Consider the following 25950-nt stretch of genomic DNA (forward strand, 5'->3'; position numbering starts at 1 on the left):
TGACTTTTTCTATTTGCTTCTTCTTATTTTTTTTTTTTTACATGTCTTGTGCCTTTTGTTGTTTTTTTTATTCTCTATTAATGCCCACATACCCCCCCCCCCCCCCCCCCCCCCCCCCCGCCCGCCCCAGTGTCGACACATGTAGTAGTAATCGCACGGAACGGACTGAACTATCTCACCGACGCGCCAACGGAACCGAAGCTGACTGGAGCTAGTCAGATCCGACCCAAGACGTTTGCTTACTCGATTTTGGCGCGTGGGTCACCTTTGCGATTGAGGTCAAGACACGCGTCCACCAGTAGGCAGCAGTGCCAGCCTGGCCTCTAGATGTGCTCGCCTCGTGCGGCCGACTGTCGCTGACACTCATGCGCGCGGTATACGGGAGCTTGAACGATTTACGTCGGTGGGTTGATGTAGCAGACACCAGACATGATCCTAGTCGAGCAACATCAAATGACGGCGATGCCTCCCTCGGGTTCTCGACACTACATGTACCCACGTCATCAAACTCTGCATGTACAATGATGCGACTTTCATCAGGAATGCAACCCAAAGTTGATCAAAGATCTGCGATGACCCCCTCCGGATTAACAAAACAACCCCAACTTGTTTCTCTCCGGCGATCCCCCGCACAGCATGATCAACGAGTGCACGCATCGTTACATTGAGACAGCCATGGGTCCCATGAGACACTGGCGGGCCGCCATGACGGCACACAAGAAGAGACGGCTGTCCTTGATTCAGGGCCCAGGCTGCGCCAAGCGAGACCTTCCGAGCTTCACATCACAGTTTGAACGATGAAGTGTTTGACTTGGACGTACGCGCTTGCTGCTGCTGGACTGGCAGTTGCAGCAGCTTCTATCGATGAATGCCCAGGCTACAAAGCTTCCAACATCGTCGAGGGCGATACTGGCCTCACGGCCGATCTCACGCTCGCCGGCGAGGCGTGCAATGCTTATGGACTTGACCTCCAAGACCTCAAGCTCGTAGTCGAGTATCAGACTGGTGAGCGATGTGCTTGAGTATGTGTCAATATTCTCTGACATTCGAGTAGAAGATCGCCTGCATGTGGTCATTCACGATGCAGATGAGCAGGTCTATCAGGTCCCGGAGTCGTACATCTCCCGACCAGAAAGTAGCAAGCAAATGAATGCGAATGCCGCTCTGTCATTTGATCTCAAGCAAGACCCCTTTTCGTTCACAATCCGGCGCAAAGGCTCAGGCGAGATCCTGTTCGACACGAGCCGCCAGCCACTCGTCTTCGAGTCACAGTTCTTGCGTCTGCGAACGTCTTTGCCAGACAATGCCAACCTCTACGGCTTAGGCGAGCATTCTGATCCTTTCCGTCTGCCGACCCAAGACTACACGCGGACACTCTGGAACGGCGAGTCGCCCTTTATACCTCGCGGCTCCAATCTTTATGGAAGCCACCCCATGTACCTCGAGCACCGGACAACGGGCAGCCATGGCGTCTTCTTTCTCAACTCGAACGGCATGGACATCAAAATCAACACGACGGCCGAAGACGGCACGTTTCTCGAGTACAACACGCTCGGCGGTATCCTGGACCTGTACTTTCTGGCCGGCGACTCCCCAAAAAATGTCAGCAAGCAGTATGCCGAGGTAGTCGGTCTCCCTGCCATGATGCCCTACTGGTCTTTGGGATTCCACCAGGCAAAGTATGGCTATTGGGATGTAAACTATCTCGCCGAGGTCGTGGCCAACTACAGCGCGGCGGGGATCCCTCTGGAGGTCATCTGGGCAGACATTGACTACATGGACCTGCGAAAGAACTTTGTCACGGATCCTGTGAATTTTCCCATGGACAAGATGCGAGAGCTTGTCGACACGCTCCACGATCGACATCAAAGCTTCATCATGATGCTCGACCCCGGGACCAGCACCAACACAAGTTATGACCCGTACATTCGTGGCCTCGAAGCTGACGCCTTCCTGTTGGCGGACGATGGCTCTCCCTACCGAGGCGTCCAGTGGGCCGGAGAGGTCGTCTGGCCTGATTACACTTCACCAGAGGGCGTGGACTGGTGGGTCAATGAGATGGACATCTTCTTTGACCCCGACACAGGTCTCGACGTGGACGGGCTCTGGAACGACATGAACGAGGCATCCAACTTCTGCCCAGACACCACCTGCGATCCCAAGAAGCACGCAGACGACACGAACACGCCTCCTGACCCTCCCTTCCCAGGTCGACCAAACACGGGGCGGCCCATCCCTGGGTTTCCCGACAGCTTCCAGCCCAACAGCACGGCCCTGCGCACTCGAGCCAGCGGGGACAAAAAAGGTCTACCGGGCAGAGACCTGCTCAATCCAGAGTACCGAATCAACAATCACCTTGGCGACATTAGCGACAATACCATCTGGACAAACATCACCAACCACGATGGGACCTCGCAGTACGACACGCACAACATGTACGGCCTCTCCATGGTCAAGGCGACCCGCGCGGGCCTCATCAAGCGCCGTCCCTCGTCTCGCCCCTTTGTCCTCACCCGCTCAACCTTTTCCTCCTCGAGCGCTTACGCCGCCCACTGGTTCGGCGACAACAACTCGACCTGGTCAGACTATCGCGTCAGCATCCCCCAGATGCTCGGCTTCACCGCCGTCCTCAACCACCCCATGGTCGGCTCGGACGTGTGCGGGTTTAACGGCAAGGCGGAGGAGGCCATGTGCGCGCGCTGGGCTATGCTGGGCGCCTTTATGCCCTTTTACCGCAACCACGCCGACATTAGCAGTGACTTTCAAGAGTTCTATCAATGGCCGAGCGTCGCCGCCGCCGCTAAAAGGGCAATCGACGCCCGGTACCATCTGCTCGACTACATCTACACGGCACTATACAGGGCGAGCGCCACGGGTGTCCCGAGTGTCAACCCGCTCTTCTTTGTGTATCCAGAAGACGAGGGTACCTGGGCTATTGACACGCAGTTCTTTTTGGGGGAGAGCATCCTTGTCAGCCCTGTCACGAACGACGACTCGCAGACGGTGAACTTTTATCTCCCCAACGATGTGTTTTATGACTTTTGGACGGGAGACAAGATCGAGGGGAGCGGGGCGGTAGTTGAGCGAACAGGTGTAGCGTGGGATGACATTCCGGTGCATATCCGCGGGGGAAGCATCATTCCCATGCGGTCAGAGTCTGCCAACACGACGACGGATCTGCGTGGTAATGACTTCACTCTGCTCGTGGCGCCGGGCAGAGACGGCAAGGCTCGGGGGAGCTTGTACCTCGACGACGGGGAGACGATGGATACGGGGGGCGAGGAAACGAGTGATATTACGTTTGAGTGGGATGGAGTCGGGGTCAGATCCACGGGGCGCTTTGGATACAAGAGTAGACGGGTCGTGGAGAAGATTGTCGTCCTGGCTGATGAGGATGACGAGGTGGTGGGTTCGTGGAGCCTAGATAGGGAGTTTGATGTCGAGATTCGCGATCGAGGTGAGGAGATATAGAGCAGTCCGCTGACCTGACCTCGTGGTGCTTGCGACTTCATGTAAAGCTTGAAAACTGTCATGCTTCAGGATAGCCTATACCGCTTAGAGAGCTGTTAGGGAAGGGGTACTCTTGCGAGGCTGCTCCCGGTCTCGTGTAAGATCCGCCATTGCGCGAGCATGGACGTCAAAGCTGAGCTTCGTCGATGCAAGCGACCGTAGTGACCATGTCTTGCCCGAATTATGCATGTAAGAAATCAAGCAAGTATCGCAAGTCTTGGGACTTGATGTTCGATTATGAGGCCCTCCACGTGACCATGATGGGTCGACATCATGCACAGGGCTGACCTCGTGCGACAGCGGAGCCAACTTGAGCACGTTTACGCCTGATTTCACTACGCTCACGAGGCCTCTCAAGTCTTAGAGCATGTTCTACGAGGTCTCTCGCGAGACTTTAGGCATAGGCAGATCGCAGCCACGATGACTTCAAGTCTGGCCGCAACCGCCTCACGTCTTCTTCAGCGTCTCACGTCCCGGGTCTTGCCTTCCGACACATCTGATCCCTCGCGGCGTTTCCAATTCATGTCCGATCTGCACCTTGAACTCTGTCAGCAATACACCACCTTTGACTTCCCTGTGACGGCGCCCTATCTCATTCTCGGCGGGGACATTGGCCGCCTCATCGACCACGATGGGCTCCTAGCCTTTCTTCAGCGGCAGACCGCCCGGTATGAGCGCGTGTTCTTCATCCTGGGGAACCACGAGTTCCATGGCATGTCATACGAGGAAGCGGTGCACAAAGCGTCGCAGCTGGAAAATGAGCCGTCGCTCGAGGGCAAGGCCACCCTCCTGCATCAGGGCCGGTACGACCTTGACCTTCCGTCCAAGCCAAACATCACGATTCTAGGATGTGTTCTGTGGTCACAGATTGCAGCCGAGTCGGCTGACAAGATCGGCATGATGGTCAGTGACTTTAAGGAGATTCGAGGCTGGTCCACCACCGCACACAGCGCCGCACACGCATCGGATCGGTCGTGGCTGCAATCTAAGCTACGCCGTATCCGCGAGGAGGATGCCGGTCAAGCGCAGCCACGGGACGTGATTGTCGTGACGCACCATGCACCTCTCGTCAAGGGGACGGCGAGCCCACAGCACGAGGGCAACGTTGTGAGCTCAGCCTTTGCGACGGATCTGTGCGTGGGTGAAGAGTGGAGCAGCGTCAAGCATTGGGTGTTTGGACATACGCACTGGACGACAGAGCTGGAGTCGAGGAATGGTGTGAGAGTTGTGAGCAACCAGCGAGGATACGTCTTTCCAAGGGATAAGCGGCCTGTAGATCAGAGGCCGGTGAAGCATACCTTTGACCCATCGAGATATATTCTGTGTTGAATTGGGACTGATTGGATGTCATGCTGTACATGTCGTACATGTGCGTGTTGTGAGTGAAGTCGGGGTTTGCTGACGTGGAGTGACATGCAGCTGGACGAGCCAACGCCAGCGCATGAGCAGAGCGCATCGGGAAGTTGGAGGAAGAGGTCGGTCGGGGAAGATCAGGAGGATATTCCCTTCTTCACTGGAGGTACTTGCAGATGAGTCTAAGTGAGACTGCAAACCAAGTACTCGAGGTTGCAGCACAGTACAGAGATCACTAACTGCATGTTGATGGGTCCAGGATGGGCCACAAGCCTTCACCGCGTTTTGTGTCCTGGTCTTTTCGACGTGCCTTCCGGGGGGTTCTATGGCTTGGACCTGATTTGGATGTCAGTGTCTGCTCAATTGCTGCAGCCCTCGGCCAGATTGAGAGAGAAAGTTGATATTGGAGGGTCATTCTTCGCAAAATGATGCTCTGGTGATGATGAAGGTGAAGTCAAATGCTGCTGAGAAGCCTGAGAACCAGATCGATCTATAGCGGTTGAGGCGCCCGCCATGATGACCTAGAGCCACTAATTTAGCGAACCAGCGGGCCACTAACAGCCAGCGCCCGCCAAGGCCCAGCCACCTGAGCCCACCTCACCCTGAGTTGAGCCCCCCATTCGACGCCTTTGGCCTCCAGTCCATTTATTTGTTTGGCTCCTACATTCGGCCTTGCCAGTGTCTCGCCTGTTGGATTCTCCAAAAACAACACGCGACGGACGACGCAGGATACCCTCTGGTGTCGCTCTGCCATTCCCATTGGGGTTGGGTTTCACGTCGCTGTCTGCTTCTGCTCGGCTTTCCCGCTGCGCGACATAGCTTGAGGCTATACCTGTACAGCTTCGCGAGGCGTCGCGTGGATCAACAAGACTAGCTGGCGCCGGAAGTTCAACAGCAAACTCCTTTCCTGCGATATACTATGACTACGGCGCGCCTTTGAACTCAGCCTGCGATTGATCATGATACGATACCACTGCGCGTGCTTGCTACTTTCATACTTACTCGAAATCTGAACGCGTTATGGAGGGCGCGAAGGAAGGCGCAAAGGCGCGTCCAGCAAGCTCTTCCTCACCTGGCATCAAGAACCTCGCAATCAACGGGAGTCACGACCGCAAACCACTCTTCTCACGGCACCAGTCCACCACCTCGGCCGACCACGCCCACTCCCCTTCGAAACAGCCCGCGCTGAGCCGACGCGCTAGCAGCGCGAGCACCTCCAAGCTCCCCACGAGTTCCTTGTCGCAGGGCACGCGCAAGCCGCTTTCCCTGACGGAAGCTATGCGCCTTGCCGAGAAGGAGGAGGGCCTGCAGGCAGACCACACCGACGATTCCCAGCCCATCGATGCCTCGCCGAGTCCTGCGCCCCGCCCGTGGCGTGAAAAGAAGGACAGCGTGGAGCCGATCCCCCTGAAGAAGGACGGCGTGAAGCGCACCGAGTCCATCAAGAAGGACGGCAGCGAGGGCGCGAACTGGCGCGAAAAATCGGACTGGAGAAGCAAGAAAACCGAAAATCACGAAAGCACCAATGGCGACGCGAAACTTCCCGACCTCGTTCCTGGCATTGAGGATCTCCCGCTGCCGTCCGTCGAGAAGGACCCTGCCTCGAACTTGCGCAAGACCGTGGGACCGCCCAAAAGCTTTGCGCCAAAGGCTCAGTCGCCAGACAAGGTCTTCACCTGGCAGATTGACGACGACTTCACGGCTGGCGACATCCAAGTGTCCGACAGTCCGAGGCTCAAGGCGACCGCCAACCGGCCCTTCGCGGATCGCCTAAAGTTTGACGAGAACAGCGAGGTGGATATTCATTCAAAAACTCGCGTCAACAACCCAGGATCCCAGAACACAAGACTCGACGAGATTCGCTCTAGGGAGGTCAAGGCTGGCAACAACATCCCGCTCGAGCGACCAGCCGACCAGCAGAACACAAAGCTCGACGACATCAAAGCACGCGAGGCCGATGCCGAGGCAAAGATACCTATACCAACCCGGCACTTATCCTCGCTTCCAACCAACACCAAGCTCGACGACATTCGGCAACGGGAAACAGCAGGCTTGTCTAAGCGGCAGCTCGCGTCTGCCCGACTGGAAGAGATTAGGGAGAAGAATGCAGCATCGCGGTCCAAATCACCCGAAGAGATCCAGCCGGTCGTTAAGGGACATCGGCCTAGTCCGTCTCTCACGCAGAAGCCCATTTGGTACCGACCAGGCGGCGGCGCCGTGGCTGCCGTGCCGGACACCCCTCCGTCGACCTACAAGACGCGCCGCGAGAGAATGGCTGAGGAGCGGGCAGCGAGCGCTGCTAGCGGCGAGAGCCCTAATACGTCTCCGTCCGACAAGGCAGCCGAAGAGCCGCAACCCACGAGTCCACGCCCTACGTTGTCGCACCGTCGCGCGGATTCGAAAGATCTGCTGCGGCAGGTCATCCGGGGCTCGAGCGAGAGTCCCGCGTCCGATTCACAGGCCGCCAAAAAGGTTGGACGGAAGAGCGACAAAACATCCGGCGAGGGCTCACCTGCCCGAGGCTCGCCCCGAAGAGCAGCAACCACGACCAGCGCTGCCGCCCGCCGACGCGCGACCACTAAGAATGGTGCAAGGCCCAGTACGGGAATTGCCGGACTGAGGAGGATCATGTCCTCAGAATCATCATCGGGGAGTAAGAGATCCAGTGTACATTCTGAGACAGATCCGACTGATCGCATCGAAGGGGAGATGAGTCTTTTTGCACCCAGGGACGACTATTCGGAACGAGGCTCGGTGCGGGCAGCCTCGCCATTCTCAGAGCCTAAGCGGTCGGAGGATGTGGACTCGACGCCCAAGCCCGTGAAGCATCAGGATGTGCTCAGCATGCCCACGCCCAAGGTGTCCGGAGCCTACGTCGAGACCCCAGCGACGATCAGGAAGCTTGACTTTGGGGCGAAACTGGACGAACAGGATGACGCCAAATCCACCAGCAGTGAGCCGCTGAGAGCGCGGGACAGCGATACGGCATCTGATCTAGGCGGAGATGAGAAGCGCCGCCGAAGCCGATCCACATCATCTTCGAGACCACCCCGTGCGCGATCTCTGCCGCGGAACAAGCGATCGCTCAAGAACACGGCAGTTCTTCCCTCCGTCAAAGCAGACCTCGCTGAGATCAAGAGCATGTTCAACCTCGAAGATTCCACCCTGGACGACTTTGAAGAGGTTCTTGCTGGCACCAAGACAGCCTCACCCGAAATCAAGGACCTACTTGCGAAGCTTCCAGAGAAAGCCCCCGTCAACGACAGCTTCGACGTCGAGCTCGACGCTATGAAGGACCACGACGGCAAGATCAAACGCAGGATGAGCGATCCGTCCCCCCAAAAGCCCGACCGCATCTCCAAAACAGTCGTCAAGCAGGAGGAAGATGACAACACCCTCACCCTGACGGAGCGCATGGTCGGCAAGCTTGGGCGGTCCTTGGCAGGTGTAAGGACATCCCAGCAAGGCATTGGCCGTCTGGCCGATGGCTTTTCCAAGACTTCGGCCAACAGGCCCTCTGCGGCCGTCAAGGGAACAACAGAACCTGTCACAGAGAAGGTCTATATCCATGTCAAAGATAAAGACGCCGCCGGTTACCTCCATATTCCCATTCCCAGGCTCTACACCACGCAACCCGGACTTCGCCTAACACCCCTCGGCATCCTGACAATAGTCTTCGGGCTGTGGTACCTGTTTGAGAGCATCATGTGCGGCCTGTACTGCCAGCCGACGAGCTGCTCCTCAGCGACGCCGTGCAAGTGGTCGCACGATGATCCGACCTTTGGCCAGGCCATCCCCGTCAAGCTCGACCAGTGGGCGACGGGTGGTGCGGGTCGCTCCGCTCTCAACGCTGCCGGCCGGGACCTCGCAGACGCCATCCTCGACATCACCGATTCCCTGCAGGGCACCGACATTCGTGACGTCGACGTGCAGTCGCTGACCTTTGAGGGCCGCAGGAGGCACCGACGACGCATGATGAAGAAAGGCTACCTGAAGCGGGACGAGGACGTCGACTGGGAGACGAGGAGGAAGTGGGATGCCTGGCACCGCGCCAGGATGGAGAAGGAGAGTCGCGCCGCGACTGGCGAGGCCGAGGTGAAGAGCGTCGGGGAAGATATGCGAATTTTCTAGAGTTGATATGAGTATGATGATGTATAATGGCTAACGGGACACATGTTTCGTATCACGCACGTTTACATAGGTGCATGTGTGAACACTAATAAATGGGGGAGGTATTATCAAGCATACCACATCTGTTATTGAGCATACACGTTGGAGTTAAGTGTGGCAAACGCTGTAGCGTAAAGGTTCCCTGCCCCGTAGCTAAATTTATTACTATCTAGTTAGTATTCGTAGGCTATGATTACTTAGTATCTTTATTAATTCATGTATTTTAGACGCCGCGATAAGGTATAAGTAGCCGAATCACGCTCTAGCCGCATAACGCTATAAGGTTGGCGATAGCCTTAAAAGTTCAAGCTACGATATAGTAGATTGACGGCTGAACGAGGGCTACCGTATCTCACGCCACTTGGTCACGCTGGGTATGCTCAATAACAGATGTGGTATGCTTGACAATACCTCCCTAGATTAGTGATGAGTATTATTAGTATTACGTATGTTCGTTCATGTCTATTCTTGTATAAACTCTGGTATCATCCACATGGTGTTCATAAAATCAACTCCAACCCAGGCGCACGTTTACTTGCTCTTGCAGTTATCATCCACGACGCAGATCTTGACGCTGACGGCAATGGCAATGACCGCGATGATGAGGAAGATGACGAGCATGAGCCACCAGAAGAGCTTGCGGCGGTTGCGGGCGTGCTTGATGCCGACCTCGACCTGGCCGGTGCCCTTTTCGAGATTCTCCACGGTGCCGACGGCGTTGGCCTCGGCGGCCTGGACGTGCACGTCCTGCTGCTCGACGACGGTCGCCAGGTCCTGGTAGATAGCGGCCAGCTCGATGAGGGTCTGTTCGATGCGCTGGAGCTCGCCGTGGCGGGCGCGGACGTTGCCGAGGACGGAGCTTGCCTGGCCAGTGCGGTTGGTGCGGAGCTATACATATGTCAGTATCCTACAACACGATAAAAGAAGAGGAGGAGAGAGTCGTACCGCCGCCTGGAAGACGCCCTCATTGCCCCAGTCGGCCTCGGTGGCCTGCTGGACCTCGTGCTCGTCGGCGTCGGGGTTGATGATCCTGTACTGGCGCGCAATCTGCTCGCGGTAGCGCGCGCGGTAGTCGCTCTCGAGGCTGCGAAAGGTGTCGAGCTCCCTGCGGAATGAGGACCGCAGGGTGTCGAGCTGGGTGGTCTTGACGCCGCGCGCGCCGCCGGTTGTGCGCGCCAGGTCGTGCTCGAGCGCCTTGATGCCGTCCTTGATGCTGGCGACGCGGAGCTGCGTCTGTGCGAGGAGCTGGTCGAGCTGCTGGCCGTGCTGGTCGTGGCCGCTGGCGCTGTTGAGGACGCGCTGGTGCAGCTGGCTGATGGTGGTGAGGTCGCTGGTGAAGGAGTCGATCTGGTTGCGCAGGTCTTGCACGCGGTGGAGGAAGTCTTGTTGGCTCAGGACGGCAGAGGGATCGCTGTTGTTGTTGTAGCTTTGCATTTCGTAGTTTTCATGGGCGTAGTTGTCATGTTGGCCGTACTGTTGTTGTTGGTCCTGAGCGTAAGGGTTCTGCTCCCCGTATGGGTTCGACATGTTGATCTCTGCCCGTTCGTGGGAGTGCTTGGGGATGATTGGTCTCCAGATGATTTCCTCCTCGTGGATTGGGCTGGTGTGTAACCTGGTAAAGAGAGAAAGCGACCGGTGGTGTTATTTAAAACTGGAAGACAGGTACGCGACAAGAGGCTCCATGTCTTTTAGATGAGCTAGGCATTGTTAGATCCGGTCATCCAGGGTCCAGCGGCCCAGCGCGCAGGACACTACGCCTACCTTGGTCGTGTTTGTGGCGGTTCCTGTACCCTGCCCCTTTATCGTCAGCCGTAGCTAGACTAGACTACCGTACTCACTCGGCAAAGTCGCTAGCGCTGGTCTGTCCTAGCGAGCAATAACCCTGTCAGGAGTGGTGCCAATATCGAGTAGCAATTACAGCCTATGAGCGTTATAATGGCTGAGGATTGTATAGAGTTATTGAGAGATTCGTACTTTCGCATAAGCATATATCCACAGCGCTAAGCCATAGGCGGCTAGATTCTACCCATCAGCGCTGGCGACTTTGTAGTGATTATTTTTGGAGAGACATACAACTAATATCTGGCTGCGCTGGGCATCATCAGTCTAGCCGTTGACATGGTGGCGCAGCAGGTCTTCGCATTCACCATCAGTTACCATCCACTCACTGGGCACTGGCGAGGGCGAAGCTGTGCTGACGGGCAGCTGGGAGAACTTTTGACTTTTCGCGGGCTTGGATCGAGTTCCCGTCAGGTACTTACGGAGTAGGTAAGGTAGGTATCGCGCACTCAGACTTGAGAGACATCGTCCTCACGCATAGGTCGCTCCAGTCTGTACGTAGGGCATCACCTGGTTCTGGGGTAGCTTGACCATACGTCATACCAATCAATGAGTGAAACAAGAATCAAAAGAGCAAAAAGGAAACCGCTGAGCGGCTGGCGGATCTCTCCCGCCGGGAATTGAACCCGGGTCTCAAGCGTGACAAGCTTGCATACTGACCACTATACTACGGAAGATGTTCGACTGTTGGCAGTCGTCGTAGTGAGATCACGTGAAGATTTGTCTGAGACCCAGCCTTATAAATATATGACCAAAAAATTCATCCTCGCACTTCCTTTTCGCCACCGACGCAGCCGCGCTCGGCGCCTGGCAAGTCGGTCGGAGAGCCGCACGGCGCGCTGACTCTCTTGGCGCACCCGGATGGCCAACCATATCGGACGTTCCGTCTGCCTAGCGGGTCGCACCGGAGTCGCGCTGCGGCCAGCGTTGCAAGTGAAGCTGCCGAGTCAGGGGGCATCCGCAGAGAGCCTTTATTGCCTCAAGCAAGGGATTGGTCCCGTTGACCGTCCAGCGGGTCGGATGACGATGCCACTGATTGAATCTGCCAGTGGTCTGACGGCTGGTGGGGCCCGCCACTTTCGAAACTAGGTAAGGATTTTGTTAAAGCGCGACGTCGTTCAAGGACCATCGGAAAGGGAAGGATAAGAAAGAGATTATGTATATGTAGTAGCATGTGGTGAGGCCGACAGATGCACTTCGATGCCCCCTCGTCCTGATGCAACTTTCCTCTCACCTTTCCCTCTGCGTACCTCGTAGACAACAATCCTCTCTCTCTGTTGCCGTGGCCTCGCCTATCCTCCTCATCCACCATGGCAGTCAATTCACCCATTTTCCTGAGGATCCCTCCAGAGATCCGCATGATGATATACGAGCATCTTTTGGCGACCAACGAGCACAATGCAATTGCCATCCGCAATTTTCCTGAGGACAAAAAGGGCGACTATGTGAAGCAGAAATGCAGAACCAAATACAACATTGTCGACCGGACATTCGCCCGTCGCTCATACCAGACCACCTACTATCGGGCATCAAAGGCCGAGCTGGCGCCAGCCATTCTCGCCGTGAACCGCCAGATCAGAGAAGAGGCCTCGTGCTACCTGTACGGGAAGAACATGTTCACATTCGGACATGATCTCGAGGCTCTTGTGCCATTCATGGAGGATCGCACCACATCGACTCGGGAGCTTGTCAGGGAGATCTCGCTGCAAAAGAAGGCCTGCGGCGGCGGCGACGTGGAAGCCGACTCGTACGCCTGGACGGGCGTTTGCCGCTACATGAAGAGCATGGACAGTCTCAAGAAACTTCGCGTCGTCGTTCAGGCGGGGCTGCCCACCGCCGAATGGGAGGGACCTCGGCAGCTGAGCGTCTCTGACTTGAGGTTGTTGTATGCAACCAAGCATCAGAGTCTAGAATGGGTCAGAGAATTGGCGCAGATCGGTGACGTCGAGTCAGTCGAGATCGTGGCAGACATGTCGCCCACGGCGAAGCCCGACGACAGCGCGTCCCTCATCTCGGCTGCGTTTTCCAATTCAATCGAGACGTCTCTGATTGAGTTTATGAGGGCAGACTTGGGGGTGCCTGCGGTGAGCCCCGCAATGGAAGCAGCCTGAGTTGCAGCTTGGAGCTCAGGGTTGGTTTTGTGTCTTCTTGTTTCCTGAGCGCTGGTGTTTGGTGTTTTAGGGTAGGCGGGACATTTTCTGCACTGGATAGACATTCTGCTTGAGCTAGACATTAGATTCTGGGTACCTTACTATAGACTTATGAGACATGTTTCGATGACTTGAACATGTGCATTCAATTTAGAGTTCAGGGTTCATTGACTTTTAATGCTGCCTGCAATGGCCGTCGTCGTCGTCACAAGCATTGAGTGACCCCCAGTCCACGTCGCTCGCTGCCAGTGGCCGCGTGGGCTGCCTTTTGATAGGTGCCTTGCCTGAGCACCGCCCCATACCTTACTTCGATAAGCCGGGCCTGGGCCAGAGCGTCACCACCAACCACCAACGTCAACAGCTGCGAACCGCCCTGGGGTACAGACACCTCTCGAAGCATCGCACCGCGGCAGGACGTCCTCGATCCACACATTGTCGCATACCAGTAGACGACCACCTCTCCGTCGCTCAATCTCTCCATTGAGCTGCTGGCTTTTCTCCCCTTCCTCCAGCCCAGACCGCGAGCCACCCCGCTGCCGACTGCCTGACTGCTCCAACCACCCCGAGCTCCATCCACGATGGCAGCAGCGCCACCGCCGGACCAAGACCAGGCGCGTCTGCTGGAAGATGCCCTGGTGGCTGTCCGGCAGCAGACATCCATGATGCGCAAATGCCTGGACACGCCTGGAAAGCTCATGGATGCGCTCAAGTGCTGGTGAGTTGGGACAGCTCTTTCTGCCTGCCTGCCCTCCAGGCGGCGCAATGGACCGTAGCTAACAGCCTCAGTTCCACCCTCGTCTCCGAGCTTCGAACGAGCAGCCTGAGCCCCAAGCAGTACTACGAGCTCTACATGGCCATATTCGACGCCCTGCGCTATCTGTCCGTCCACCTCCGCGAGAACCACCCCGTTAACCACCTCGCCGACCTCTACGAGCTTGTCCAATATGCAGGCAACATCATCCCTCGACTATACCTCATGATCACCGTGGGGACTGCCTACATGTCGGTGGAGGACGCGCCCGTCAAGGAGCTCATGAAGGACATGATGGACATGAGCCGTGGCGTGCAACACCCCATCAGGGGCCTGTTCTTGCGCTACTATCTGTCTGGCCAGGCTAGAGACTACCTTCCGGACGGCGAGGGCGATGGCCCCGAGGGCAACTTGAGCGACTCGATCAATTTCGTCCTGACAAATTTCGTGGAGATGAACAAGCTGTGGGTCCGCTTACAGCACCAGGGCCACTCGCGGGAACGCGAGGTCAGGCTGCGGGAGCGCAAGGAGCTGCAGCTCCTGGTAGGAAGCAACGTCGAGCGCCTGAGCCAGTTGGTGGACCTGGAGACGTACAAGACCGGGATCCTGGGGCCGCTTCTTGAGCAGGTGGTCCAGTGCCGAGATGTCCTTGCACAGGAGTACCTCTTGGAGGTCATCACCAAGGTCTTCCCCGACGAGTTCCACCTTCATACCCTGGATCGCTTCCTGGGGGCCGTCTCCCGTCTGAACCCGCATGTCAATGTCAAGGCTATCGTCATTGGGTTGATGGATCGCTTGTCCGAGTTTGCTGAGCGCGAAAGCACCAACAACGGCGGCGATGATAGAGCCAAGACCGAGTCGGATGCGTTGGCCGCCCTGTTGGAGAAGGTCAAGCTCGCAAAAGAGGCGCCCCCCAAGCCTCAGGGGACCGAGGAGGACAGCAAGGGCAAGCAACCAGCAACTGCGTCAGCGGAAGCCAACGGCGAGTCGGCGGATGACGAGGCAACAGCCGAGGAACCCAAGGAAGGCCAGGAAGCCGACGAATCCGCGCAGTCTACCACTGCAACGGAGACGGACGCGACGACTCTCAACGGAGCTGAGGCACCAGCTGATGAGAGCCCAGCCAACGTCCAGTTGTATGAGGTCTTCTTTGCGCAAGTCAAGAACCTTGTCGAGGCGCAGCACCTCCCTATCCAGGACGTCATTGCGCTGCTCGTCTCGCTCTGCAATCTGGCTCTCAACATCTATCCCGAGCGCCTCGACTACGTCAACCAAATCCTCGAGTACGCCACCGTCAAAACGCGCGAGCACATGAACAATGCAGACTTGCACTCTGCGCCCGCCCAGCAAAGCCTGCTGGCTCTTTTGCAAGCGCCTCTGACCCGTTATGTTTCCATCTTCACCGCCCTGTCATTACCGACCTACGTGCCTCTTTTCCAAGCGCAGACATACCCCACCAGACGAGCTGTGGCCGGTGGCGTGGCGCGTGCCCTGCTCAAGAACCAGACCAAGATCGAGACGACCGAGCAGTTGGAGAATGTGCTCGAGGTGCTGGCCGTGCTGATCAAGGAGGGCAACCAGCCACCACAAGGGGCATACCCTGCCGCGCAACGGAGGACCGCTGAGACCGACGAGACCATTGAGGAGCAAGGCTGGCTAGCGCGCATCATCCACCTGCTTCAGGCATCCCACAACGACACCCAGTTCAAGCTACTGCATATGACGCGCAAGGCGTATGGTGAAGGCGGCGAGCGCATCCGCACCACAACACCCCCACTGGTGACGGCATCCCTCAGGCTTGCGCGCAAGTTCAAGCTGCGCGAGCACTACGAAGATAACTGGGAGACACAGAGCAATGCACTGTACAAGTTCATTCACTCGTCGGTGAGCACCCTGTACACTCGCGTCAATGGCGCGGGTGCAGCTGAGATGGCTCTGCGACTATTCTGCGCTGCCGGCCAAACGGCCGACTTGGCAGGCTTCGAGGAGGTGGCCTATGAGTTCTTTGCGCAGGCCTTCACTGTGTACGAGGAGGCCGTGTCGGATTCCAAGGCCCAGTTCCAGGCCGTATGCGTGATTGCCACCGCCTTGCACCAGACACGCAACTTTGGACGCGAAAACTACGACACACTCATCACCAAGTGCGCCCAGCACGGCAGTAAGCTCTTGCGCAAGCCGGACCAGTGCCGTGCCGTCTACCTCGCCAGTCACCTGTGGTGGGCGACACCTATTGCGTCGAGGGGAGAGACTGAAGACACGGAGGTGAGTTTCCACAACACTACAAAACGCGCAGTTTTGATGCTAACACATGATAGCTCTACCGTGATGGCAAGCGCGTGCTCGAGTGCCTCCAACGAGCCCTCCGCGTCGCTGACTCTTGCATGGAGACAGCCACCAGCATCGAGCTTTTCGTGGAGATTCTCGACCGCTACGTCTACTACTTTGACCAACAGAACGAATCGGTGACGACAAAGTACCTCAACGGCCTCATCGAGCTGATCCACTCCAACCTCAACGGCAATCAGCAAGAGTCGGCATCCATCGAGCAGAGCAGGAAGCACTTTCACAAGACATTGGAGAACATTCAGAGCAGGCAGTACGAGGGTGTGGTGTTGTATCCTAGTTAATTGCGTTGTGGGGGTCGGGTCGTCTGTCTAGACTTGTCTGTAAATATGTATACCCGTTCGCTAAGCATGCCACACGCAAGGAATCCTGTCCCTTCTCGTTGAAACCAATGCGCCACTAGACTAAGACGTCAGTTGTGTCGCCCGACTGGGCCGATTTCAAACCTACATCTGATAAAACAGGCAAAAGTCGAACAAATAAAAATATTGCTTTGATGGTGTTTCTTTCTCCTTTCAAGACTGCGTCCTTCAGGGGCAAAGTCAACACATGGAAAACGCGACGCACTTTCCACGTTCAACGGCAGCCCTCTCACACTCATCGCTTGCCTGCAAATCCCAATGGCCGTGCTTGTGCTGGATAAAAAAAGGGGAGGTGTGATATTGACGAAATTGATTAGTTTAGACAAGCAAAAAGCAAAAGATTGGACGGTGAGGGATTTGAACCCCCGACCACCCGCAGAACAGTGAATGTCCGAAGACATGCAAAGCGGGGATGATAGCCACTACACCAACCGCCCAATGGCGTTGGAGATGGCAAAGCGTTTGGCTCTTATACAGGTGAGCGGTTTCTTGACTTCTTCATCCCTGTACTGTCGGCGATGTAAAAGAGGAATCAGAAAGACTTTCGCAAGGCTGCGTAGAATCTCTCTCAAACTGAACTGTTTCTCGATGAAATTGTATTCCAAAATCAACGCGTCTGAACTTATACCCGTCGAGACAGCTGTCACTGGCAGTCATCACGGTGGGGTAATGCGATGCATTGTTCCCGCCGGAGGATTACAAGCTGCGACCTCGAGCTCCGTCCCCGCCGCTACATCCTTTGTGACACCTACAAGCCCTTGAGCGTTTTGCGAGAAGCTGGAAGCAAAGGTCGAGACATTCGATTGCGAGGAAAAGCTTACCGCCATGGACCACGTCCAAGAGAAAATGGCCGAACACGCCTCCCGTGAGCCCGCACCGTACGTCTGACCATGCTCAGCCGAGACACCAGAGATCTAACAAATCGACAGCGCCACCTTCTTCACGCCTCTGAACTTCCTCTTCCTCGCCGCCATTCTCTACACGCTCTACCTCACCTTCCGCGCACCAACACCTGCGACGCTGCCTCGACCCCCGCCTCCCGTCGTCTTCAAGACCTACACACCGCGCACGCTACTACCCTTCTCAGGCAACGACGGCGGACCTGTTTACTTTGCCGTGCGTGGCAAGGTCTTTGACGTCTCGCGCGGTCGCAATTTCTACGGCCCAGGTGGCCCGTACTCCAACTTTGCTGGACGAGACGCGAGCAGGGGACTGGCATGCGGCAGCTTTGATGAGGAGATGCTGACCAAGGACCTCGATGGACCGCTTGACACTCTGTCAGATCTGGGAAGGGACGAAATGGAAGCGTTGCAGGGATGGGAGGAGAGATTCAACGAGAAGTACGATGTGGTAGGCCGCCTGGTCAGTGTAGAGGAGTTCAACCAGGGCAAGGCTTGATATACTGTATAGAACGAAACGCCTTCGGGTGGTCTCCCATTTCATTTAGACAATATTCATATCGACGATGTCTGTGTCGAATACTTTGCATAGAGCAACTTGGCTGGGTTATAGAGCTCGCTCGAAGTCCGAACCGAAGAGGGAACACGAACGGTGAACTAAACTTGGTAAGGAATAGAGGTAAAGTCACACAACTGTCGGAAATCTGAGCAGTGCTATAATTGTCGTCGCTAATGGGACGAAAACAATAAATGGTAGACTTGACCATGGGAAGTCAGTCATCGCGTGGCCTGATATTAATGCGTAGGGTAGCCCGAGCGGCGTGGCGGACTTGGGAAATACGCCAAGCCTAGCTCAGGGTCTCTGTCCAGTTGAACATCCGTATGCGTACATCGAACTTACGTGGACTCCGACTCGCTCCCAACTCCCTCCACCGTCGACTTTCCAACCCGTAACCTTATTCTCTGCCTTGTTTGCAACGCTGTACCATGCTTAGTTCTGGTGTTTCTGCGTGATTCGACTTTCCTTCGCTCCGACGCTCATTTCCAGATCCGACACGGCATTCACCCACCCATCATCCCCTGGTGCTGCGCATGGCCACCCCTTACCTTCGAGTCCCTCACCAATAGACGACCGCCACCATGGCGCCCTCCGAGAAGCAGCCCTTCTACGATCCCGTACCTCCCACATACGAGCAGTCTCTCGCAGTACGTGGAAGGCAGTATGACGATGCAGACGCGCAGGACAACGAACATGAGTCGCAAGGCCTGCTGCGCTCCGGCGCGCCAAGCTCCTCGCGGAGACCGGATGGATACCGCGCCCCGACAGTGGAATCAGAAGACGAAAGCGACGACATCGACGGCATGCTCGAGAGCGACACCGACGATGAAGACGAGGCTGCGCAGGTGCGACGCGAGATGCAGGAGATGGACATTGAAGAGCCATCCTCCTCGCGAGGCTCAATATGGGGCAAGCGGATAGGCCTCTCGCTACCCAAATGGAAATGGAGTTGGAGGCCGCGGTTGCCAAGTCTACCGCGCATACGCATACAGCTACCCCAGCGACCCGACTCTGACGGCGATAATGGCTCGGGAGAGGCGGAAGCGCAGGAGGAGAACGTGACCACGAGGCCAGGGTGGCGATGGAAGATGCCCGAGGTCAACGGCATGATGGCAATCATTATTTTTGCGCGGCTGTTGGCTGCTTTCATCGTCCTTGGCTTTGTGTACCTGCTCTTCGCCAGCGACATATTTGGTTCGTTGAACGGACCCATGGGCGGTGGGTTCCGTTTCAACCCTGAGGACTTGAAAGTACATGTCCTCAACAGCGTGGATCCGATGCGACTACGCGCCTCAGTGAAGCACTACGCAAGCTACGCGCACATTGCGGGCTCAGAGGGCGACTTCGCGACAGCGATGGATATGGAGAGCATGTTTAGCAGGGCCGCGCTGGACGAGGTCAGGCTGGACGAATACGTGGCGTATTTGAATTACCCCAAGGAGAATGGGCGAGCGGTACAGATCATGGAAGGGGACAAGGCCGTCTGGACAGCACAGTTGGACGAAACAGAGCGTCAGAAGGAGACGGCTGGGCGTCAAACATACGTCTTTCATGGACTGTCCAAGGCGGGAGACGTCAGGGGTCCATTGATTTACGCCAACCGCGGAACGAGAGAGGATTTTAAGATGCTGACTGACAAGGGTGTCAAAGTCGAGGGCGCCATTGCGTTGGTCCGATATGATGAGCCACAGCACGCTGGACTCAAAGTCAAGGCTGCTGAGTTGGCGGGTTTCGCTGGGTGCATCATTTACAGCGACCCAGCGGACTTTGACGGCGACGATGCGCCCAATGGGCGATCTATACCGAAAGACGGCGTTCAGCGTGCATCCGTCGCCTTGCAGGGCTGGGCCGTTGGCGATGCCCTGACACCGTCCTGGGGCAGCAGAAAGGGTCTTCCAAGGATGAAAGTCAAGGATGCTCCCGGTCTGGTCAATATTCCCAGCTTGCCACTTTCCTGGGGTGATGCGCAGGTCCTCCTCCAGAAATTGAAGGGCCACGGCGACAAGGTTCCCGAGTCATGGGAAGGCAAGGTGCCCGAGGTGGATGAATACTGGACAGGCGACGACAAGTCGCCCATCGTCCGCCTCAAGAACGAGCAGGACGAAGAGGAAAAGAAGACGATCTGGAACGTGAAGGGCAAGATTATTGGAATGGAACAATCAGCCAAGTCCATCATCATTGGTAACCAGCGCGACTCATTAGCCTTTGGCGCGGCAGACCCTCACTCGGGCACTGCAATCATGGTCGAGATGGCCAGGATCTTTGGTGATCTGATCCTGCGCGGATGGCGACCCCTGAGATCCATCGAGTTCATGTCCTGGGATGGCGGAGACTACAATCTCGTTGGCTCCACCGAGTTTGTGGAGGCGAACATCGAGTCGGTACGCGAGGATGCTTACGCCTACATCAACCTTGACAATGTTGTCGCTGGCCGCGATCTGCAAGCCATTGGCTCGCCTGTCTTTGAGAAGACGCTGCTCCACGCGCTGGCCAGAATCGAGGATCCTAACATGAATGTCACCCTGAAGAATCTCTGGGACGAACAGGCGTCTCAACACATCGAGGCGCCTGGTCTCGGTGGCGGCTTTGTTCCTTTTCAGCACATTGCGGGCACTTCGTCTTTAGATCTCCAATTCCGTGGCGATCACTTCCCTAGGTTCTCCAGCTACGACGACTTTGAACTCGTCGAGAAGACCATCGACCCTGGATTCGTCTACCACGGACTCATGGGCCAGATTGTCGGACTTCTCATCCTCGATCTCGCTGACAAGGCGATCATGCCTTTTGACATGGTTGCCTACGGCAACGCTCTCTCGAGCGGACTCGAGGAACTGCAGACCTTCGCTGAGCAACATGGCGCCGACACTCGAGTGTCATTCGAAGATCTCTCCAAGGCCATCAAGGCGGTGCAAGTATCCACCACGGCGTTCGCGAGCTGGGAGAACACGTGGGACCACGAGGTCATGCACACCGCTGGCTGGGAGAGCACCGAGATGGGCGAGCAGAGGGTGCGATACAACAACAAGATGGGCAGCTTTGATACCATGCTATTGGACTTGGATAAGATGGGAGGCGTGAGTACTTTTCCACTTCTTACGCAGACTCGTTCTAACAGCCTCCAGATTCCCAACCGCACACAATACAAACATGTCATTTTTGGCCCGCAGCTCTGGTCTCCAGACGAAGAGGCGCATTTTCCCGCGATCCGAGACCTCATCGAGGCCGAAGACTGGGAGGGCGCCAAGACTTTCATTCAAAAGACAGCAAAGATCCTCCGGCAAGCTGCCAAGTCGCTATATATGGGCGACGAGGAGGAGGTGGAGGGAGATCGATAAGAAACACACGATAGGCAATAATTGCCTGAGGACCAAGAGATGCGCGTGTATACACATGCCACAACGGCAACACCTTTTTTTTTCCCTCACTGATTTGTAGGACGGAATCTTGTGTACGAAACGAGACTGGCATTGCGTGGGAGTTTATGGGTTTGAAATCTTTTTGGTATGAACTGTATATTGGAAAGGAATCGAACATGATTCTCATCTTAACACATCCGGGTCATTGAAGTGACATTGAACTCGCCTGTCGGCGTATTATTCATCGCCCACTCTGATCTATCCAGGTGAAAACTCCATATACATGATAACAGTACACGCCTTGACGGCGAACATAACATAACCCCTTTCTAGTAGAGCGGTGTTTCCCCCCCCCCCCGTTGATCAACCATGCTTTGCTGTGGTTATAAAAGAAACAGATGCTGCTCCCTCTTGATGCTTCCCATCGCCGTATTTTGGAACATATAGTACAATATCGACACACCCATTCCCTGTTGCGCCTTGACCCGACTTTCCAGTCGTGGCCTCGAGGCGATTAGTACCAGTCCCTGCCGCTCTTCTGCATCTCAATCAACCGCCATCCTCGCGTCTCGGGGTTGTTGACATCCTCTGGCACGCGAGTGATACCGATCGCGTATGTCACCAGCTGGACCTTGTCCTCCATGCCCGCCGCGAGCTCGCCGGTCTTGGCGTTGCGGTAGACGTGCACCTCCTGTGTGCGGCATGTGATGATGAACACGGGCACATCACCAGGGTCGAGGATGCGGGCGCGGAGAATGTCTACGTTGCGGATGTCGAGGATACGCCCGTCCGACTTCATGCCGGCCTGGAGGTACTGCTTTGTAAGCGCCTCGTAGACCGAGTACTGCGCGGCGGATAACCACAGCTTCAGGGTCTCCGTGTCGCCCTTGACGTAGGCGTCCAACACTTCGGGAAGAATGTACTCGCGAAGCTCTTGCAAGAAGGGCTCGGTCTGGAAGTTGGGGTCCATGGTACGGAACTGCTTGATGACCTGCGCGGTCTCATTCTCGGCGAAGAATCCACCGATGCGATCGGTAATGCTGCGCGCGGTAGAGATGAGAGGGTTCTCAGATTCTTCGTACTTGGAGCGCATGCTGGAAAAGCTCTGAGCGAACTTGCTTTGGTCACGGAAATCGCGCCACGCTTCCTTCCAGGCCGCGTCCTTGTGGAGCGTCACGTTGGTGCCAGCACTGTGTGGGTTAGATGTGTTCTCGAGAGCTCACGGTAGGAGCAAGACTTACTCAGGATCCTCGACCATGACCTTGCCATACGCGCCGCGCTGCTTCTGGAGAGCCTCGCGCCTCTTGCGGCGCTCCTCCTTCTCAACCCAGCCACCATAGCGCGATGAGCTTCCATCGTCAATGACGTTCTTGACGTTACGGTACGCTTCAGTCTCGCGGATGGGCTTGGTGGCCTTGTCGACGGCATCGCCAGTCACGTTGGCCGCCTTGCGCACACCCTTGACGACGTTGGTGTCCCATGTCCAAGCGGCACCCTTTCCAATCACACCGGCAGTGCCTTTGAGCGCGGCTGAGGCGGTGCTTGACATGGCACCAGTCGACTTCTCGTACGCCTCCCTTGCGCGACGGACAGACTCGGACTCGGAGAACTGGTGCGCCGCATCACCAAGCTGCTTCGTCGACTCGTTCCACTCTTTGGAGGCCTGGAACTCCGTGTTCATTGTCTCCATGAACACTTGCCAAGGGGTCTTGTCACCATGAGGAGGTGGTGGCGGCGCATCTTCCTTCTTCTTGTCCTTGCCTTCACCGTCTTCGCCCTCCTTCTTCTCGCCCTCTTCACCATCCTTCTTAGCCTCCTCGCCCTCCCCGGCGGCCTTTTTGGCCTCTTCCTCTGGCTTGGGCTCGGACTCTGGTGCCGACTTTTTCTCAGTGTCGGTAGGCTTCGGCTCGGCAGCAGGGGGCTTCTCCTGGTATCTCGAGGTGCTCGCGTGGAAAGCGCGTGCCGACGTCAATCGCAACTCAGCCGGTAGGAAGGGAGATCGAAGCGGCGATAGAGGAGCGGTGAAGGCAGGGCCATAGCGTATACTCGAGGCGTCGGATCGGGCAGACTGGCGTGGGAGAGTGGATGCTAACCTCCTGTAGGCGGGTGACCTGCCATGGGCTAGCTGTGAAGACGCTCTCGACAGAGCCGTCTCTGTGGACGCCGCATTCCGAACAAAGGCGTGCATAATGAGGTTTGGGCAAGAAAAAAGAAATCGCCCAGCCGACAAGGACGTGGACGGGGTTGTGGTGGATTGGAGACTGTCGAGTATGAGGGGATGGAAAAGTCCGGCTCAACGCGAAAGGAAATTTCGGTTTTGGCGCATCGAGCAGCTTCCACGCCCAGCCTGGCACAGCGCAAGGGACCGGGACCGGACTGCGACTACCCCCTGTCGGCTGAACCGCGGCTAATCACCTGCACGTCGAATCTCGGGAAAAAAGTCACGTCGGAGAGCAAGTCGCGACGTTTTACTGACTGACTGACTGACTGTCTTTGGTCAAGCCAGCTCCTCCCACAATGAGCCGATTGCTATATAGCCGCAGTGCGGCGCAGCCTCTATCTCGATGCTTCAACTCGCATCTGGCCACACGCTCTTTCACGACCTCTGCTGCCCAGCGCAAAGATGAGCAGCCGAAGCTCAGCAGTTTCCTCGAAGATCTCTACGGCAAGGCTCAGCCTGAAGAAAAGACCCAAGCACCCGAGACCAACTCTATGAGCTCTCTGACTGGGAGCTCCATCTTCAAGTCTTTTGACAGCAGCTCCGGCGGCAGTCGCATCGACGTCAATGCCCTCCTCAACGGCACAGCTACGCCAACCGGCCAGGGTCGCGACCTGCCCACCACCGAAACATTGGAGCCGTACCACTTCCATGTGTACGCACACAAGCACAACACACACGTCACCTGCACACGCCCGAACCGCGAACCCATAATATCAATGTCGTGCGGCAACCTCGGCTACCGCAAGAGCAGGAGGTCTACGTTTGACTCGGCATACTCCTTGACGAAGTATGTCATTGAACGGTTGATTCACAAGGGGATACCGCCCAAGATCCACAAGCTGGAGGTTGTGTTGCAAGGATTCGGTCAGGGGAGAGAGGGCGCATTGAAGGTATTGATGAGCCCAGAGGGGAAGATACTACGCGACAAGGTCGTCAGGGTGGCAGACTCTACCAAGCTCAAGTTTGGTGGTACGAGGAGTCCCAGGCCGAAGCGTCGTTAATATGTCTTGTTTGTACCATATTTGTACGAAACCGAACTGTAATATACAAAACCTCCCGTGGGAGAAAATCGCTATGGTCCCAACGCCTGCGGAAACGCTTGACTCGCAAGTCCCCTCCAAAAAAGGAAAAAAAAAAACGCCCTCAACATCACACAATGCCGAATCCCATATTGGTACTTATCTTGCAGGAGCTCGTTCAGACGCCGGCAGCATCCTCCCAGACGTGTCCCTTGAGATTCTTCTGCCGCCTGCTGCTTCTTCGTCACTTTCCCACCGATCGTCTCCCTGCTGCCCGCTATTTCTGACCAGCTGGGGCATTTCATCAGAGTTTCTGAGCATCCTACTACTCTCGTCTTCATCTCTGAGTAGTTCCCCGTCAGCCGTATCATACTCGGGTGGATCTATCCACTCTCTGGGGACCACGCAGGGGAACGCTACGCCGATAGATGCTGCGCGGTTCAACCATCCGGGCCCGGGTGTTCCTGTGAGCTTGTTGACAAGATAAGACGTGAAGTGGTTGCAGTTCTTCGTGAGCAAGTTGTAGGAGGTGCCTTGGAATTCTTCCGACGCAGTTCGGATCGCTGCCTCGATTTCCTCGTCCGACGCCAAGGTGAAGCCGTGAAGCAGCTCGCACTTGAATGTTCCGCCCGGTGGCTCTGTTTTTGGTTTCGTCCAATACACGCCTGTGACGCCAGGATGATCATGGCCACCAAAGGCATACTCTTTGCCATTGATCACGACGCCCGAGTGAAGGAGGGATGCCCCGACAGTCCAAAGCACGGACGACAGACGGCCAGCCTGCCCTAGGTCAGCAAGACATGGTATTAAGAGGAGTCAGGCCTTCGTACCGGAAGCAAATCGTACACATTGATTATAATTTCGGTCTTCTGCAGAGACAGCGTAGATCGGTGCCGGTTGGCTGATTGACGAGAGCTGCCTGAGCGCGACTGCCTGGGCATGGTGCTGTGTCTCTGCGTCCTAGTCTTTGTCTCAGGTCGGTTTGCAGTATTCGGTCGAGTGGCGGGGTTGGAAGAGGCCAGAGGAGGAATCGATGCGCGGAAGAAATGTGCAGGCTGATACTGAGTTGAAGCACTATCTATGGTGCCGGCAAAGATTCCAGATGATGCGCGGAGAGCAACGTCTTCTCGTCTGGTGTGGTCATGTCGTGTCTTCGCGACCAGACAGTGGACGTCGCAGCGGCCGTTCGTCAATTGGACCCGTTCTCGGCCAAGCGTGGCTGCGTGGGAGTGACCGCGCTAACGAGCTCGCATGCAGCAGGTGCACTGTGCACAGCGGAAAGCGTGGGGATACCGTAATATCTCAGAAAGGTCGAATAGGCTGGTGCGAGCTTTTGCCCCATTAGAATTGCGGAGGGCCCAATCAACACAATACCCTGGTCGTTAATTGACACAAAACGCTCGGACCAGCCTGTTCGA

At 56.3% G+C, this 25950-nt stretch overlaps 11 protein-coding genes and 2 non-coding genes across 13 annotated transcripts; 8 read left to right on the forward strand and 5 right to left on the reverse strand.

Moving 5' to 3' along the window:
* The first annotated feature begins 562 nt into the window (after positions 1–562).
* Positions 563–3701, forward strand: F5Z01DRAFT_139903 (glycosyl hydrolases family 31-domain-containing protein). Its single transcript, XM_046257657.1, has 2 exons — positions 563–1005; positions 1055–3701. Exons 1-2 carry the CDS (start codon positions 798–800, stop codon positions 3469–3471), a joined length of 2625 nt encoding a protein of 874 aa, XP_046117394.1. The 5' UTR covers positions 563–797; the 3' UTR covers positions 3472–3701.
* On the forward strand, positions 3702–4973 carry F5Z01DRAFT_139904 (putative calcineurin-like phosphoesterase). The gene has a single exon (XM_046257658.1). The coding sequence runs from the start codon at positions 3931–3933 to the stop codon at positions 4837–4839; it is 909 nt and encodes a 302-aa protein (XP_046117395.1). The 5' UTR covers positions 3702–3930; the 3' UTR covers positions 4840–4973.
* A 547-nt stretch (positions 4974–5520) lies between these two features.
* Positions 5521–9205, forward strand: F5Z01DRAFT_657288 (uncharacterized protein). Its single transcript, XM_046263628.1, has one exon. It carries the CDS (start codon positions 5884–5886, stop codon positions 8992–8994), a length of 3111 nt encoding a protein of 1036 aa, XP_046117396.1. The 5' UTR covers positions 5521–5883; the 3' UTR covers positions 8995–9205.
* A 248-nt stretch (positions 9206–9453) lies between these two features.
* Positions 9454–10987, reverse strand: F5Z01DRAFT_657289 (t-SNARE). The gene is made up of 2 exons (XM_046263629.1): positions 9979–10987; positions 9454–9921 (listed from the first exon to the last, which is right to left on the reverse strand). The coding sequence occupies exons 1-2, from the start codon at positions 10558–10560 to the stop codon at positions 9565–9567; spliced, it is 939 nt and encodes a 312-aa protein (XP_046117397.1). The 5' UTR covers positions 10561–10987; the 3' UTR covers positions 9454–9564.
* Positions 10988–11477: 490 nt separating this feature from the next.
* On the reverse strand, positions 11478–11549 carry F5Z01DRAFT_t58. The gene has a single exon. It is a non-coding gene; the product is annotated as a tRNA-Asp (tRNA).
* A 478-nt stretch (positions 11550–12027) lies between these two features.
* On the forward strand, positions 12028–13152 carry F5Z01DRAFT_657293 (uncharacterized protein). Its single transcript, XM_046263630.1, has one exon. The coding sequence runs from the start codon at positions 12183–12185 to the stop codon at positions 12981–12983; it is 801 nt and encodes a 266-aa protein (XP_046117398.1). The 5' UTR covers positions 12028–12182; the 3' UTR covers positions 12984–13152.
* Positions 13153–13600: 448 nt separating this feature from the next.
* Positions 13601–16400, forward strand: F5Z01DRAFT_623727 (vacuolar protein sorting-associated protein 35; the record flags this gene model as incomplete). The annotated part of the gene is made up of 3 exons (XM_046261338.1): positions 13601–13737; positions 13809–16035; positions 16089–16400. The coding sequence occupies 3 exons, from the start codon at positions 13601–13603 to the stop codon at positions 16398–16400; spliced, it is 2676 nt and encodes an 891-aa protein (XP_046117399.1).
* Positions 16401–16820: 420 nt separating this feature from the next.
* F5Z01DRAFT_t57 lies at positions 16821–16915 on the reverse strand. Its single transcript has one exon. It is a non-coding gene; the product is annotated as a tRNA-Ala (tRNA).
* Positions 16916–16939: 24 nt separating this feature from the next.
* F5Z01DRAFT_657298 (membrane-associated progesterone receptor component 1) lies at positions 16940–18160 on the forward strand. The gene is made up of 2 exons (XM_046263631.1): positions 16940–17356; positions 17408–18160. The coding sequence occupies exons 1-2, from the start codon at positions 17304–17306 to the stop codon at positions 17874–17876; spliced, it is 522 nt and encodes a 173-aa protein (XP_046117400.1). The 5' UTR covers positions 16940–17303; the 3' UTR covers positions 17877–18160.
* A 4-nt stretch (positions 18161–18164) lies between these two features.
* On the forward strand, positions 18165–21638 carry F5Z01DRAFT_657300 (uncharacterized protein). Its single transcript, XM_046263632.1, has 2 exons — positions 18165–21010; positions 21059–21638. Exons 1-2 carry the CDS (start codon positions 18518–18520, stop codon positions 21269–21271), a joined length of 2706 nt encoding a protein of 901 aa, XP_046117401.1. The 5' UTR covers positions 18165–18517; the 3' UTR covers positions 21272–21638.
* On the reverse strand, positions 21347–23645 carry F5Z01DRAFT_657302 (mitochondrial inner membrane translocase subunit TIM44). The gene is made up of 2 exons (XM_046263633.1): positions 22534–23645; positions 21347–22482 (listed from the first exon to the last, which is right to left on the reverse strand). Exons 1-2 carry the CDS (start codon positions 23478–23480, stop codon positions 21807–21809), a joined length of 1623 nt encoding a protein of 540 aa, XP_046117402.1. The 5' UTR covers positions 23481–23645; the 3' UTR covers positions 21347–21806.
* Positions 23646–24565, forward strand: F5Z01DRAFT_657304 (uncharacterized protein). The gene has a single exon (XM_046263634.1). It carries the CDS (start codon positions 23810–23812, stop codon positions 24512–24514), a length of 705 nt encoding a protein of 234 aa, XP_046117403.1. The 5' UTR covers positions 23646–23809; the 3' UTR covers positions 24515–24565.
* F5Z01DRAFT_657306 (PPPDE putative peptidase domain-containing protein) lies at positions 24566–25910 on the reverse strand. The gene is made up of 2 exons (XM_046263635.1): positions 25363–25910; positions 24566–25312 (listed from the first exon to the last, which is right to left on the reverse strand). Exons 1-2 carry the CDS (start codon positions 25471–25473, stop codon positions 24692–24694), a joined length of 732 nt encoding a protein of 243 aa, XP_046117404.1. The 5' UTR covers positions 25474–25910; the 3' UTR covers positions 24566–24691.
* Positions 25911–25950: the final 40 nt, after the last annotated feature.

Source organism: Emericellopsis atlantica (assembly GCF_019669845.1).
Source record: "Emericellopsis atlantica unplaced genomic scaffold F5Z01scaffold_16, whole genome shotgun sequence".
NCBI classification, from domain to species: Eukaryota; Fungi; Ascomycota; class Sordariomycetes; order Hypocreales; family Bionectriaceae; genus Emericellopsis; species Emericellopsis atlantica.